Source organism: Budorcas taxicolor, chromosome 4 (genome assembly GCF_023091745.1).
Source record: "Budorcas taxicolor isolate Tak-1 chromosome 4, Takin1.1, whole genome shotgun sequence".
In the NCBI taxonomy this organism is placed as follows: Eukaryota; Metazoa; Chordata; class Mammalia; order Artiodactyla; family Bovidae; genus Budorcas; species Budorcas taxicolor.
Genome location: NC_068913.1, coordinates 96,260,684 through 96,275,282, shown reverse-complemented (window position 1 = coordinate 96,275,282; position 14,599 = coordinate 96,260,684). Strand labels below are relative to the sequence as shown.

General features: G+C 38.0%; 1 protein-coding gene across 1 annotated transcript in view; it reads left to right on the top strand.

Moving 5' to 3' along the window:
* Positions 1–14,599, top strand: part of COPG2 (COPI coat complex subunit gamma 2) — a 219,881-nt gene that overhangs the window by 20,622 nt on the left and 184,660 nt on the right. The window contains exon 5 of the mRNA XM_052638348.1: positions 6,146–6,225. Within this exon, the coding sequence (XP_052494308.1) occupies positions 6,146–6,225 (80 nt within the window). The remainder of the gene's footprint in view (positions 1–6,145; positions 6,226–14,599) is intronic.

Below are 14,599 nucleotides of genomic sequence, written 5' to 3'. Positions count from 1 at the left end.
TTTTTATTTTTTCATGGCTTGCTAGCTCATTTCCTTTTAGCACTGAATCACTTTCTGTTGTTTGGATGTCCCATAGTTTATCCATTCACCTACTAAAGGACATCTTGATTACTTCTAATTTTGGCAATTATGAATAGGTAAGGTGAAGTCGCTCAGTCGTGTCTGACTCTTTGCGGCCCCGTGGACTGTAGCCTACCAGGCTCCTCCGTCCATGGGATTCTCCAGGCAAGAATACTGGAGTGGGTTGCCATTTCCTTCTCCAGGGGATCTTCCCAACCCAGGGATCGAACCCAGGTCTCCCGCATTGGAGGCAGACGCTTTAACCTCTGAGCCACCAGGGAAGCCCCAATTATGAATAAAGCTGGTATAAAGTCAGGTTTCTGTGTGGACATAAGTTTTCAACTCCTGTGAATAAATGTCAGAGTGAGCAATTGCTGGATCACATGTTACACGTATGTTTGTTTTTGTAAGAAACTGTCAAACTGTCTTCCAAAGAGGCTGTATGATTTTTATTCACCAGCAATGAATGAGAGATCCTGTGACTCCCCATCCTCGTCAGCATTTGGTGGTGTTGGTGTTCCTGATTTTGACTGTTGTGTCAGTAGTGTTGTCATACCTTGTTTTATTAATAATTTAACTTTCCCTGATGAATATAACATTCAGCATCTTTTCATATACTTATTTGCCATCTGTTTTATCTTCTTAAGTGTAGTTATCTGCTAAAATCTTCGGCCCATTTAAATATGATGTTTTCTTATTTTGACTCTAAAGAGGGTTTTTTGGGTGTATTTTGGATAATCTTTTCTCAGTTATGTGTTCTGTAAATATTTTTCCCAGTCTGCGTTATCTTCTCATCCTTTTGACACTGTCTTTTGCAGAGCAGAAGTGTTTAATTGTATTAAAGGCTGACCTATCAATTATTTCTTTCATGGATCTTGCCTTTGGGGTTGTATCAAAAAAACCATCACCATACTAAATAAACATCATCTAGGTGTCCTTCTATGTATTCTACTAGGAACTTTATTGTTCTGCATTTTACATTTAGGTTTGTGATTGATTTTGAGGTAATTTTGTGAAGAGAGTGTAAGGTTTGCATCTGATTCAACTTCTTGGCTGGTGGCTATCCAGTTCTGGCACCATTTGTTGAAGAGACTGTTTTCACTCCATTGTGTTGCCTTTGCTTCTTTGTCAAAGATCAGTTGACTGTATTTATGTGAGTATATTTCTTGTTTGTCTCTTCTGTTGCATTGATGTATTTGTCCATATTTTGCCAATATCACACTGTCTTGTTGCTGTTTACCACTTTTTTTTAACTCTTCACTCCTTGCTGTATTTCTGAGTTATTACCTAGACTAGTTTCCCTGTGCCTGAAGAATATACCTTTTAGAATCCCATCCTTTGTGGACTGTAGATACTTTATCCTATGCAAGACCCTGAGCTTGTGCTTCTGTGGCTGTGAGTTACTTATTTTTCCATTTTGCCACCTGTGAATGTCCCTTCACTTTGCCTTTGGCTTCATATTAAAATCTTTTTGTTCCTATTTTATTCAGCATTTCTGTGTATTTGTCTAGGTCATATATTTTACTTGTTAAAAACACATCTTTGTAGTTTTCTGTATATAGGTCTTTAGTTTCTTTGGGTAGATATATTCCTAAGTATTTTATTCTTTTCGTTGCAATGGTGAATGGAATTGTTTCCTTAATTGCTTTTTCTACTTTCTCATTATTGGTGTATAGGAATGCAAGGGATTTCTGTGTGTTGATTTTATATCCTGCAACTTTACTATATTCATTGATGAGCTCTAGTAATTTTCTGGTGGAGTCTTTAGGGTTTTCTATGTAGAGGATCATGTCATCTGCAAACAGTGAGAGTTTTACTTCTTCTTTTCCAATTTGGATTCCTTTTATTTCTTTTTCTGCTCTGATTGCTGTGGCCAAAACTTCCAGAACTATGTTGAATAGTAGCGGTGAAAGTGGACACCCTTGTCTTGTTCCTGACTTTAGGGGAAATGCTTTCAATTTTTCACCATTGAGGATAATGTTTGCTGTGGGTTTGTCATATATAGCTTTTATTATGTTGAGGTATGTTCCTTCTATTCCTGCTTTCTGGAGAGTTTTAATCATAAATGGATGTTGAATTTTGTCAAAGGCCTTCTCTGCATCTATTGAGATAATCATATGGTTTTTATTTTTCAGTTTGTTAATGTGGTGAATTACATTGATTGATTTGCGGATATTGAAGAATCCTTGCATCCCTGGGATAAAGCCCACTTGGTCATGGTGTATGATCTTTTTAATGTGTTGTTGGATTCTGATTGCTAGAATTTTGTTGAGGATTTTTGCATCTATGTTCATCAGTGATATTGGCCTGTAGTTTTCTTTTTTTGTGACATCTTTGTCAGGTTTTGGTATTAGAGTGATGGTGGCCTCATAGAATGAGTTTGGAAGTTTACCTTCCTCTGCAATTTTCTGGAAGAGTTTGAGTAGGATAGGTGTTAGCTCTTCTCGAAATTTTTGGTAGAATTCAGCTGTGAAGCCGTCTGGACCTGGGCTTTTGTTTCCTGGAAGATTTCTGATTACAGTTTCAATTTCCGTGCTTGTGATGGGTCTGTTAAGATTTTCTATTTCTTCCTGGTTCAGTTTTGGAAAATTGTACTTTTCTAAGAATTTGTCCATTTCTTCCATGTTGTCCATTTTATTGGCATACAACTGCTGATAGTAGTCTCTTATGATCCTTTGTATTTCTGCGTTGTCTGTTGTGATCTCTCCATTTTCATTTCTAATTTTATTGATTTGATTTTTCTCTCTTTGCTTCTTGATGAGTCTGGCTAATGGTTTGTCAATTTTATTTATCCTTTCAAAGAACCAGCTTTTGGCTTTGTTGATTTTTGCTATGGTCTCTTTTGTTTCTTTTGCATTTATTTCTGCCCTAATTTTTAAGATTTCTTTCCTTCTACTAACTCTGGGGTTCTCCAATTCTTCCTTTTCTAGTTGCTTTAGTTGTAGAGTTAGGTTATTTATTTGACTTTTTTCTTGTTTCTTGAGGTATGCCTGTATTGCTATGAACTTTCCTCTTAGCACTGCTTTTATAGTGTCCCACAGGTTTTGGGTTGTTGTGTAAAGAAATCAAAGAGGACACTAATAGATGGAGAAATATACCATGTTCATGGATCGGAAGAATCAATATAGTGAAAATGAGTATACTACCCAAAGCAATTTACAAATTCAATGCAATCCCTATCAAGCTACCAGCCATATTTTTCACAGAACTAGAACAAATAATTTCAAGATTTGTATGGAAATACAAAAAACCTCGAATTGCCAAAGCAATCTTGAGAAAGAAGAATGGAACTGGAGGAATCAACTTGCCTGACTTCAGGCTCTACTACAAAGCCACAGTCATCAAAACAGTATGGTACTGGCACAAAGACAGACATATAGATCAATGGAACAAAATAGAAAGCCCAGAGATAAATCCACACACATATGGACACCTTATCTTTGACAAAGGAGGCAAGAATATACAATGGAGTAAAGACAATCTCTTTAACAAGTGGTGCTGGGAAAACTGGTCAACCACTTGTAAAAGAATGAAACTAGATCACTTTCTAACACCACACACAAAAATAAACTCAAAATGGATTAAAGATCTAAATGTAAGACCAGAAACTATAAAACTCCTAGAGGAGAACATAGGCAAAACACTCTCAGACATAAATCACAGCAGGATCCTCTATGATCCACCCCCCAGAATTCTGGAAATAAAAGCAAAAATAAACAAATGGGATCTAATTAAAATTAAAAGCTTCTGCACAACAAAGGAAAATATCAGCAAGGTGAAAAGACAGCCTTCTGAATGGGAGAAAATAATAGCAAATGAAGCAACTGACAAACAACTAATCTCAAAAATATACAAGCAACTTATGCAGCTCAATTCCAGAAAAATAAATGACCCAATCAAAAAATGGGCCAAAGAACTAAATAGACACATCTCCAAAGAAGACATACGGATGGCTAACAAACACATGAAAAGATGCTCAACATCACTCATTATCAGAGAAATGCAAATCAAAACCACAATGAGGTACCACTTCACACCAGTCAGAATGGCTGCGATCCAAAAATCTGCAAGCAATAAATGCTGGAGAGGGTGTGGAGAAAAGGGAACCCTCCTACACTGTTGGTGGGAATGCAAACTAGTACAGCCACTATGGAGAACAGTGTGGAGATTCCTTAAAAAATTGCAAATAGAACTCCCTTATGACCCAGCAATCCCACTGCTGGGCATACACACCGAGGAAACCAGAATTGAAAGAGACACATGTACCCCAATGTTCATCGCAGCACTCTTTATAATAGCCAGGACATGGAAACAACCTAGATGTCCATCAGCAGATGAATGGATAAGAAAGCTGTGGTACATATACACAATGGAGTATTACTCAGCCGTTAAAAAGAATTCATTTGAATCAGTTCTGATGAGATGGACGAAACTGGAGCCGATTATACAGAGTGAAGTAAGCCAGAAAGAAAAACACCAATACAGTATACTAACACATATATACGGAATTTAGAAAGATGGCAATGACGACCCTGGATGCAAGACAGGAAAAAGACGCAGCTGTCTATAACGGACTTTTGGACTCAGAGGGAGAGGGAGAGGGTGGGATGATATGGGAGAATGGCATTCTATCATGTATACTATCATGTAAGAATTGAATCGCTAGTTTATGTCTGACGCAGGATACAGCATGCTTGGGGCTGGTGCATGGGGATGACCCACAGAGATGTTATGGGGAGGGAGGTGGGAGGGGGGTTCATGTTTGGGAACACATGTAAGAATTAAAGATTTTAAAATTAAAAAAAATAATAATAATAATAATAAAAAAAAAAAAAAAAACACATCTTTGTCGACACTGGATTATCACTCTTTTTAAGTTTTAGCCATTTTGGTAGGTGTGAGGTGAGATCTGAAATGTGGCTATAATTTGCATTTCCCCAATGACTAACAGTGTTGAGCCTCAATTTTTGTTCTTTAGTTACTTTTTTCATATCTCTAGTTTTATTCTGCTTCATGGTAGATTTTTATTACAAGGGAGTGTAAATTTTCTTTTGTTCTGAAATTTTGATTCTCATTTTTTGCTTTCTTCTCATAGTAGCTACAGACGGATGTGGTATGCCTCATTCATCTGCCCCATGCTGCCTTTCTCTTTCTGGGGTGACTTTTTTCTGTGTTTAATCACCATGAAAGTCCTCATTCTGTTCTGTCCGTTCCTTCATGGGCTCAGTAGTCTCCAGCAGATCCTTTGTGCAGCTCGGACTTGAGCTGGGTCCGAGGTATTTGAGTTTCACTCCTCATAAGAAATTTGAAGTTACTTGATAAAGAAGGAGGCAAGACAGGTGAGAGGAACCACTCCTTCTAGTATTGAGTATGAATGTTTATAAATAAAATGGGAGATCCAGGTGAGGAGAAAGAGTGGGCAAAACTTCATTATTGTTAGTTTAACACTGATTTTGGATCCAGGTGTCCATGTAGAAATCTTGATAATTGAAAATAGAAGTTAGTTATACAACTACAAATGCCTTAAGGAAAAATATGCTAAACTGAGGAAAACACAGAGTCTGCATGTCTGTGTATATATTTTTAAAGAATGAAAAAATGTTTTTTAGGGCAAGCCTTTAGCACTCTGAAAAACCTGTCTTTGGACTCACTGTCAGAGTCACAGTGTGGGTATTTCTGTATAAAGACCCATATAATTAATTGAATGTTTGTATTTTCATCTAGATGTTTTCCACTCTTAGTGCATCAGTTACTTGTGTTTAGGAAATAGTGGAATTCTGAACATTTTCTCATCTAGGCATTTCTCTGTCTCTCTCTTTTGTGGCTACACCCTGCAGCATGCAGGATCTTAATTACCTGACTAGGGATTAAACCCAGGCCCCCAGCAATGGGAACGTGGTGTTTTAACCACTGGAAAGCCGTGGAAGTCCCTTCATCCAGACATTTTTAAAAGGACTTTTTGGGTAGATGATAATCTTTTTAAGAATAATTTTGTAAGTATATCTATTTGGGGTCCTCATTTCAAACAGTTTAAAAAACCAATTCCTTATGAATAACCTGTTGCCTTTTGTAAATAATTTTTTAGCAAACATTGAGAAGAATGTGCTACCTTACCATCAAAGAAATGGCTACCATCTCTGAGGATGTCATAATTGTTACAAGCAGGTATGTGAATAGTTAAAACCTGGGATGGGATACTTACATATTTAGTGGAGTATTTCTTGTCCTCTTTCTATTAATTTTACATGTTGACTGTAAGAAAGCCAATAAGAATTTAAAAAAGAATATAATGTCAAAGAGCATTCTTTTCTAAAATGTGGTTGTCATCCTGTGAAAACTATCCCTGTCTGATAAAGCAAAAAAAGAAGTCATGAAGACTAATGCTAATAGATTGATTACATTTAGAATCATAATATGTCATTAAACAAAACTAAAAAGTAAATGATGCACTGAAATAAAATATTATTTAAAAATTTAAAATTTTATATTATAGTTGCTTTATGAAATAAAATATTACAAAAGACTAATATCTATAATATATAAAGAACTCATATTTCAGAAGTTATCTCCATGTGATAATTAATAAAATAACTAATATAAAGAATCTAAATATCTTTAGTCATTCTCACTAGTAACCAAAAAATGTAAATTAAAAATTCAATAATGAGTTACAATATTTTTTTGTGTTTTTAAATTCAAATTATTTAAACTAAAAAAAAAAACAAACCCCAAAAACCCAAGCCCCTCACCTATTTCACCCCTAGTCCCTGCCTCTGGCATCTACCAGCCTGTTCTCTGTATCTATGACCTTGGTTTTATATATGTATATTTATTTACTTATTTAAATTCCACATATAAGAACTATTATATGGTATTTGTCTCTCTCTGTCTGACTTATTTCACTTAAGGCTCTCAGGGTCCATACATATTGTCACAAATGGCAGAATTTCATTCTTTTTAATGGCCAAATAATACTCCAGTGCACATATGTACCTCAATTTCTTTATCCATTCATCTATTGATGGATACTTAGCTTGTTTCCATATCTTGGCAATTGTAAGTAATGCTGCAGTGAGCATGGGAATGCATTTTTTTTTTGAATTACTGTTATTGTTTTCTTCAAATGAATACCCAGAAATAGAATTGCTATATGGTAGTTCTGTTTTCAGTTTTTTGAGGAATCTCCATACTGTTTTCCGTAATGGCTGTACCAGTTTACATTCCCACCAGCGGTGCAGAGGGTTCTCTTCTCTGCACGTCCTCAACGCTTGCTATTTCTATGTTTTTGTTAATAACCATTCTAATAGGTGTGAGGTGATAATCTTATTGTGGTTTTGATTTACATCCTCCTGAGAACTGATGAAGTAGAGCATCTTTTCATGTGCTTGTTGGCCATCTGTATGTCTTCTTTGGAAAAATGTCTGTTCATGTCTGCCTGTTTTAAATCTTTTTTTGTTTTGCACTGAGTTTATGAGTTCTGTATAAATTTTGGAAAATTACAGTATTTTTGCCAATCACATTGGCAAAAAAAATAAGTCAGTCAGTACTTGTAAGGGATATTGATTTTCTTGTAAACAGGAGGTAGAATAATGAATTGGTTCAGTTTTTCTAGAAAGCATTGTGGCAGCATTTGTTGAATGTTTAAAAGGGTTTATCCCTTTAATCCAGTAATTCCATATCCATGAAATTATCCTCAGAAAACAATCAGAGATAAATATTTTAACTTTTTGGATATATTTTTGAAACATGTTTAATGATATGGGAAACTCCTCAGTACAGTGCTGAATGAGAGTTGGATTCAAGTCTATATATTCCTTAAGGTCTTAAAAATATTCTAAGTATATGTCTAAAAATTTATGGCTGAAAATACAATGATTCATTACCAGTAAGTTACCTCTGGGTGTTTGGAATTGTGGCTATTTATATTCTTTAAACTTTTGATAATTTTCAAATTTTCTAAAATGAGAATGTGTAATTTAGAGTCCTAAGACATTTAACAGATGTTATGTAGAAAAATAGTTGTTAATAGTTATAGTTAATAGTTATTAATTACAACTCATTCAAGGGAATCTGATATTTGTATAGCAAAAGGAATTTTGTAGGCGGAGACTTACGCTTAACCAGCAGTTGTATTGAAGTTTCAATTAGTAAAGCTTTCAGCTGAAAAGAACAGAGCCAGATGTAAATAGTAACACATAAAATAGGCAGAGAAACTGGTGTTGCTTCGGTGGCTCAGCAGCGTCAGGGCTGACATGTGTTAAATTCTTTGGGACATCCTCACGTTATTGCAAAATAGATGCCTGAATTACTGGCAGTGCACCATTCAAGATGGGAGGGGTGCCGGGAAGGGGGCCAGAGAGAGCCAGCACCATCTGCCTCTTTTATCAGGTATGCAAAAGCTTTTCCCAAGGCAATTTTTAGATTTCATTTGGCACAACTGTGTTATGACTAACGTCAGGAGGCCAGGAAAGTGAGTATTTAGCTTTTATAGCCCAAGGGGCAAGCTTGAGAGAAGGGATTGAAAATGGGTACTTAGTTAACTAACTAAGATTAGTTAACTCACCACAAGTGGCACAAATAAAACACAAAAACAAAAAAAATCTTCACTGAGATTGCTAGTCTCCCTGAATAGTGGAAAAGTTAAAAATAGATTATCAACTGTTGATTGAGGATTTTCGTTCCTTCCTGTAGCTGGTAGTACTTCCACCTGATTCCTGTTAGGCCGCTTTGCATTGTGGTTTGCTTCTAGTTTGTTTGAAGTGATTAGTAGATGTTGTGGGCAGAATAATATACCTTCCACCTGCAAGGCCTCCCTGTCCTAATTCCTAGGACCCATCAGTATGGTCCATGGCAAAGGGGAATTCCAGTTGCTAATCAGCAGATAGGGAGCATATCCTGGCTTATCCACGTGGGCCCAATACAAGGCTAAGGGCCCTTACGTAGGAGAGGCGGAAGAAAAGCTTCAGTAAAGGAATGTGATGGTGGAAGCAGGGCCACAGAACTGCATTGTTTTTGCTGGATTTGGAGGTGGAGGAAGGGGACCACAAACCAAGGAAATATGGGTAACCTCAGAAATTGGAAAAGGCAGGGAAATGGATGAACCCCGACAGCCCCCAGAAAGGAATGCCTTCTTGCTCATACCTTGATTTTAGCCCACTGAGGCCTGTGTTGGACCTCACCTTACAGAACTGCAAGGTAAAGAAATGAATGTTGTCTTAAGCCTCTTAAGTTTGTGATAATTTATTACAGCAACAATTGAAAACTACTGGATTTTGCAGTGTATTAATGTATCAGATCAGTACTTTGTACACTTTAAAGTTAGTGTTATGTGTCACATTACATCTCAAAACTGGAAGAAAAAAAAAACTAGTAAGAGCCTTTGGTACCTGAAAGTGGGGTGCTGCTGTAACAAATACCTAAGAATGTGGAAGTGGCTTTGTAATTGGGTAGTGAGCAGGTGCTGGCAGAGTTTGGGGAGCATGATAGAAAATTTCTGCACTGCCTTGAACAAACTGTTAGTAGAAATATGACCATTAATGCCTCTTCTAGACTAAGAAGGAAGTGAGCTACAGGATAGAGAAAACGTTTATCACGTATCATTGTGAACAGACTGTTGACAGAAATATGGACATTGAAGGTGCTGCTGGTGAGGGCTCAGGAGAAAATGAGGAAGAAGTTTCTATTACTAATAGAAACTGGAGGACGGGGATCCTTGTTATATTGTGGCAGGAAGCTTAGTCGCATTGTATCCTGTCCTAGGTGGAAAGTGGGGCTTGCAAACATGAATTTGGATATTTAACTGAGATTTCCGAGCAGAATGTTGAGGTGTGGCTTGATTTCTCTTTTTGTCATTTAGTAAAATTTGAGAGTACAGTAAAAATTGAGGAGAGACCTGTTAAACGTGAACCAGGAGATCTTGATAATACCAAATCGTTATGTTGTACACCTGAAACTAATATAATGTATGATCAATTACACCTCAAAAACACAACAAAAATAAAGCAGGAGTTGCTGATTTGGAAATTCTCAAACTACGAAAATGGCAGAGGATGCTCAAATCAAGAGATGTATGTTTGGAAAGCATTCTCTAGAGGGAAAAATCAGTTATTATATAGCCTTTTGCTCAAACCTCAGATTAAAAGGTCAGTGTATTCACTCACACAAACCACTCTGAGAGATCAAGGGTGTGACTCATAGATTCCCTCAGCATCTAAACAGAAGCTGAAAATAGAGATGGGATTATCTAGGCAAGATCTGTTGAGGAACCTCTTGACTAGTGGAGTGAGTCTGTACAAATATGGTAGTCCCACAAGGCGCTTGAGAACCTTACACCAGCAGAAACACTGCCAGTGTGGACTGAAAGGACCAGAGATGAAGCGAAAGAGGGCTGTCAGAGCCCCAAAATTCTGCAGGCAGGAGACAGGCTGGTAAGACTCCTCAGCTTTAAACACAGGCTGCCCCTTATAACAAGGAAGGATGGCTCAGAGGGCAGAGCTGCAGGCCCATAGGGTAGAGCTGAGAACTTAGTGAATTCTGCTTAGGACTTGAACCCTCTTCCTGTTTGCCTGGATGGATTTCAGAATTGTCTGGGGCCAGTAACTCTTTTTTAGCTTTCCATTTCCTCTTTTTGAATAGGAATGTTTGTGTGTGTTCTGCTATGCCAGGTCCCATCTTTGTGTTTCAGAGCAGGGAACTTGTTTTAAAGTTTAGCATGTCCACGGGTAGAGAGGAATTTTGCCTCAGGATAAATTATACCCTTTCTCACCCATCCCTTATGATTTTTGATAATAAGATTGGTGCTTTGAGTTGGGTGAGATTTAAATGAGATTTTGGACTTTGAGCTAATGCTGTAATGTGTTGATTTGGGGGAATCTTGGGATGGGGTGAATGTATTTTGCCTATGAGATGGATGCAGGCCTGCTGACATGATTTTAGCCCAGTGGGACCTAAGTTGAAATTCTAGCCCGTAGAACTAACTATAAGATACTGTACTTTTGTTATTTTAAGCCTCTAATTGTGGTCATTTGTTGTAGCAGGAATAGAAAATGAGTGTATTAGATGACCATTCATCTAATGGTCATGCAGTTATGTTAGCATGAATATTGAGAAGACCTGAAGGCATACACTTCATTAAAGAATATATATAAAGAGCCAGTAAGCACATGGCAGTGTTCTCAATATTATTAGTCATCAGGGAAATGAAGATTTAAACTTCAGTAAGCTATCTTTCACATTCACTAAAATGGTTAAACTAGCAAAGCCTGACAGTACTAAATCAACAACCCTACTCCAGTATCCAGTGTATGGAGCTGCTGAAGCTGTCACACGTTGCAGATGGGAATGTAGAATGGTACAGCAACCTCAGAAAAGATTTGGCAGTTTCTTATGAAGTTAAACATATACCTACCCTGTGACCAGTGATTTTAACTGCTATATATTACCTAAGAAAATGAAAATCTTTGACCACAAAAAACGACTGTACAAGAATTTGATTGCAGCTTTGTGATAGCCCTAAACTAGAAACAACCCAAAGGTTCATCAGTAGGAGGATGGCTAAACAAATTGTGTTTTATTAGTATAGTGGATCACTACTCAGCAATAAAAAAGAACAAATTGCTGATTCAAGCAACAACACAGACATACTCCTAAAATAGTATGTTGGAAGAAAAGACACACAAAAAGAATGCTTGGATGATTCTTTTTATAAATTCAAAGACCAGCCAAAACTCAGCTGTGGTGATAGAAACCAGAAGTCTGGTAGATTGGAGGAAACTGACTAGATGTGGGAATGAGGGAACTTTCCAAGATGAAGGAAGTATACAGTATTTATTTTGGGTAGAGCTTACATGAGTGACTCCAGATGCCATCTAACCGAACACTTAAGCTGACATTTTAAAATTGTATATAAATTACAACTCATTTAAAGAAAAGAAAAACACAAAGAGATTTAGTTAGTGGCTTAAGGATGGTCAAGTATACTGACAGTCTGGTCATACTGTTCTACCCCTGTCTGATGAGACTCACCAGTGAAAGTCTGCATCTGAAGATGGCTTAGAATTCTGGGGTTGAGTCCTGAGGACTGACCCATCACTCACATGGCAAGTATCCTGGGGGAGTGGATATCAGCATGTGATTAGTTACATCCCTGCTGCTGCTGCTAAGTCGCTTCAGTCGTGTCCGACTCTGTGTGACCCCATAGACGGCAGCCCACCAGGCTCCCCCGTCCCTGGGATTCTCCAGGCAAGAACACTGGAGTGGGTTGCCATTTCTTTCTCCGATGCATGAAAGTGAAAAGTGAAAGTGAAGTTGCTCAGCCGTGTCTGACTCTTCGCGACCCCATGGACTGCAGCCTACCAGGCTCCTCCGTCCATGGGATTTTCCAGGCAAGAGCACTGGAGTGGGAAATTTCACAGTCTCAGTTTAGAGACCATGGTTTAGGAAGAAATAAGGGGGCTAGGGGCTATGGGAATGACTGTCTGGCAGGCAGTTTTGATATCAGTTGTGGGAATAATGTGAGGATTTGGGCAAGAGGAAGACAGTACTTTAGTTTCTGAAGGAAGCAAGAAGCTAAGACCATCCACAGACTTGGTAAGAAATATTCAAGCCTGAAACAGCCTTTCAATTTGAATGGTGGTGCTTTCCCTGACATTATGTCTACCAGAACTTGGTGTAGAATAAGAAAAGAAGTGAGATACTATTCTAATTTGACTTAGCCATCACTCTAGTGAAACTTCTCTCTCAAAGATTTCTAGTAATCTCTTAATTGCAGAATCCCAAAAGCTGATTTTTCAGTCCATATTTTACTTGGCCGCTCTCTTAGCTTTAATATGGTTAGACACTCCATGAAGTTCTACCATCTTTGGCTTTCAGAACCATAGAACTGAATTTTCTTGCATCTGGGATTACTCCATTTTATTTTTTCCGCAGAAGTGGCAGTTCTGTTCTTTTTCAGCTTACTGATTCAAATGCCAGTCTCTTCTGGAAAAAGCTCCCCTAGACACACCCAGAAGTAATGTTTTACCAGTTATCTGGGCATCCCTTAACTCGGTGAAGTTGACACAGAAAATTAACTGTCTCAGTGGGTTTAATGGGTGTTGTGAAACCTTTCTATATGCTGCTTTTCTTCCCTCTCTCCTGCCCAGTTGACATGCAGACTACCCAGTTTATTTGGATTCTTATTCTCTATTAAATACTTATTCTCTGTTAAAATGAAATTGTGGAAGACTTTTGAGAGAAAATGATGAAAATGATGCCAAGTCATAAAATTCCCTTCTCTTGCTTAATGAACACCAGCAAGTAAAAGGGAGGGTCAGGGACTTCTAATTCTAGCCAAGATGAAGAAATGCCACGACAGTTCATCTATTCCAATAATTACAACAAAAACCTCTGGACAGAGATATAGAAAGGTATACAGGTATACCTGAGGCCTTTGAATAATAACAGTGAATTAGATCATGGCATCCAGTCCCATCACTTCATGGCAAATGGATGGGGAAACAGTGGAAACAGTGAGAGACTTTATTGTTTTGGGCTCCAAAATCACTGCAGATGGTGACTGCAGCCATGAAATTAAAAGACACTTGCTCATTGGAAGAAAAGCTATGACCAACCTAGACAGCACATTAAAAAGCAGAGACATTACTTTGCCAACAAAGGTCTGTCTAGTCAAATCTATGGTTTTTCTAGTAGTCATGTATAGATGTGAGTTGGACCGTAAAGAAGGCTGAGCACCGAAGAATTGCTGCTTTTGAACTGCAGTGTTGAAAAAGACTCTTGAGAGTCCTTTGGACTGCAAGGAGATCAAACCAGTCCATCCTAAAGGAAATTAGTCCTGAATATTCATTGGAAAGACTGATGCTGAAACTCCAATACTTTGGCCATCTGATGCAAAGAACTGACTCACTGGAAAAGACCCTGATACTGGGAAAGGTTGAGGGCAGGAGGAGAAGGGGACAACAGAGGATTGAGATGGTTGGATGGCATCACCAACTTGATGGACATGAGTTTGAGCAAGCTCCACGAGTTGGTGATGGACAGGGAAGCCTGGTGTGCTGCAGTCCATGGGGTTGCAAAGAATCAGACATGAATGAGCAACTGAACTGAATGAATAACAATATGGTGAGTTTCATGATTATTTTGGACTGAGAACGAACTAATCCAAGAACTGTATGGTGGGAGGAGTCAACAAAGACTGAAGCCTGTCTCAATCCTGAGTACAGGTTAAAGACAAGACCTCTGCAAGCTGGAAAGATGGGGGGAGAATCCTTGTTTGTTCTTGTTTTTCTCTTTACTTTCTGGTCTTGCTTGAGGCCAGCCCTAGTTCTGGAACATTACTGTGATGTGACAGAAATATTTCAGACACCTGAAAGCCTGAGATGTGCCATTTAAAACCACAGTGAGACACCACTATACATGTTTGAATCAACTGAAAATTAAATAGACTCACTTTACCAAATGTTACCAAGAATGGAGAGGAGTTGGATTTCCCATATGCTTCTGGTAGGAGTCAGTACCATAGACAAAGAGACCAGTGAAAACT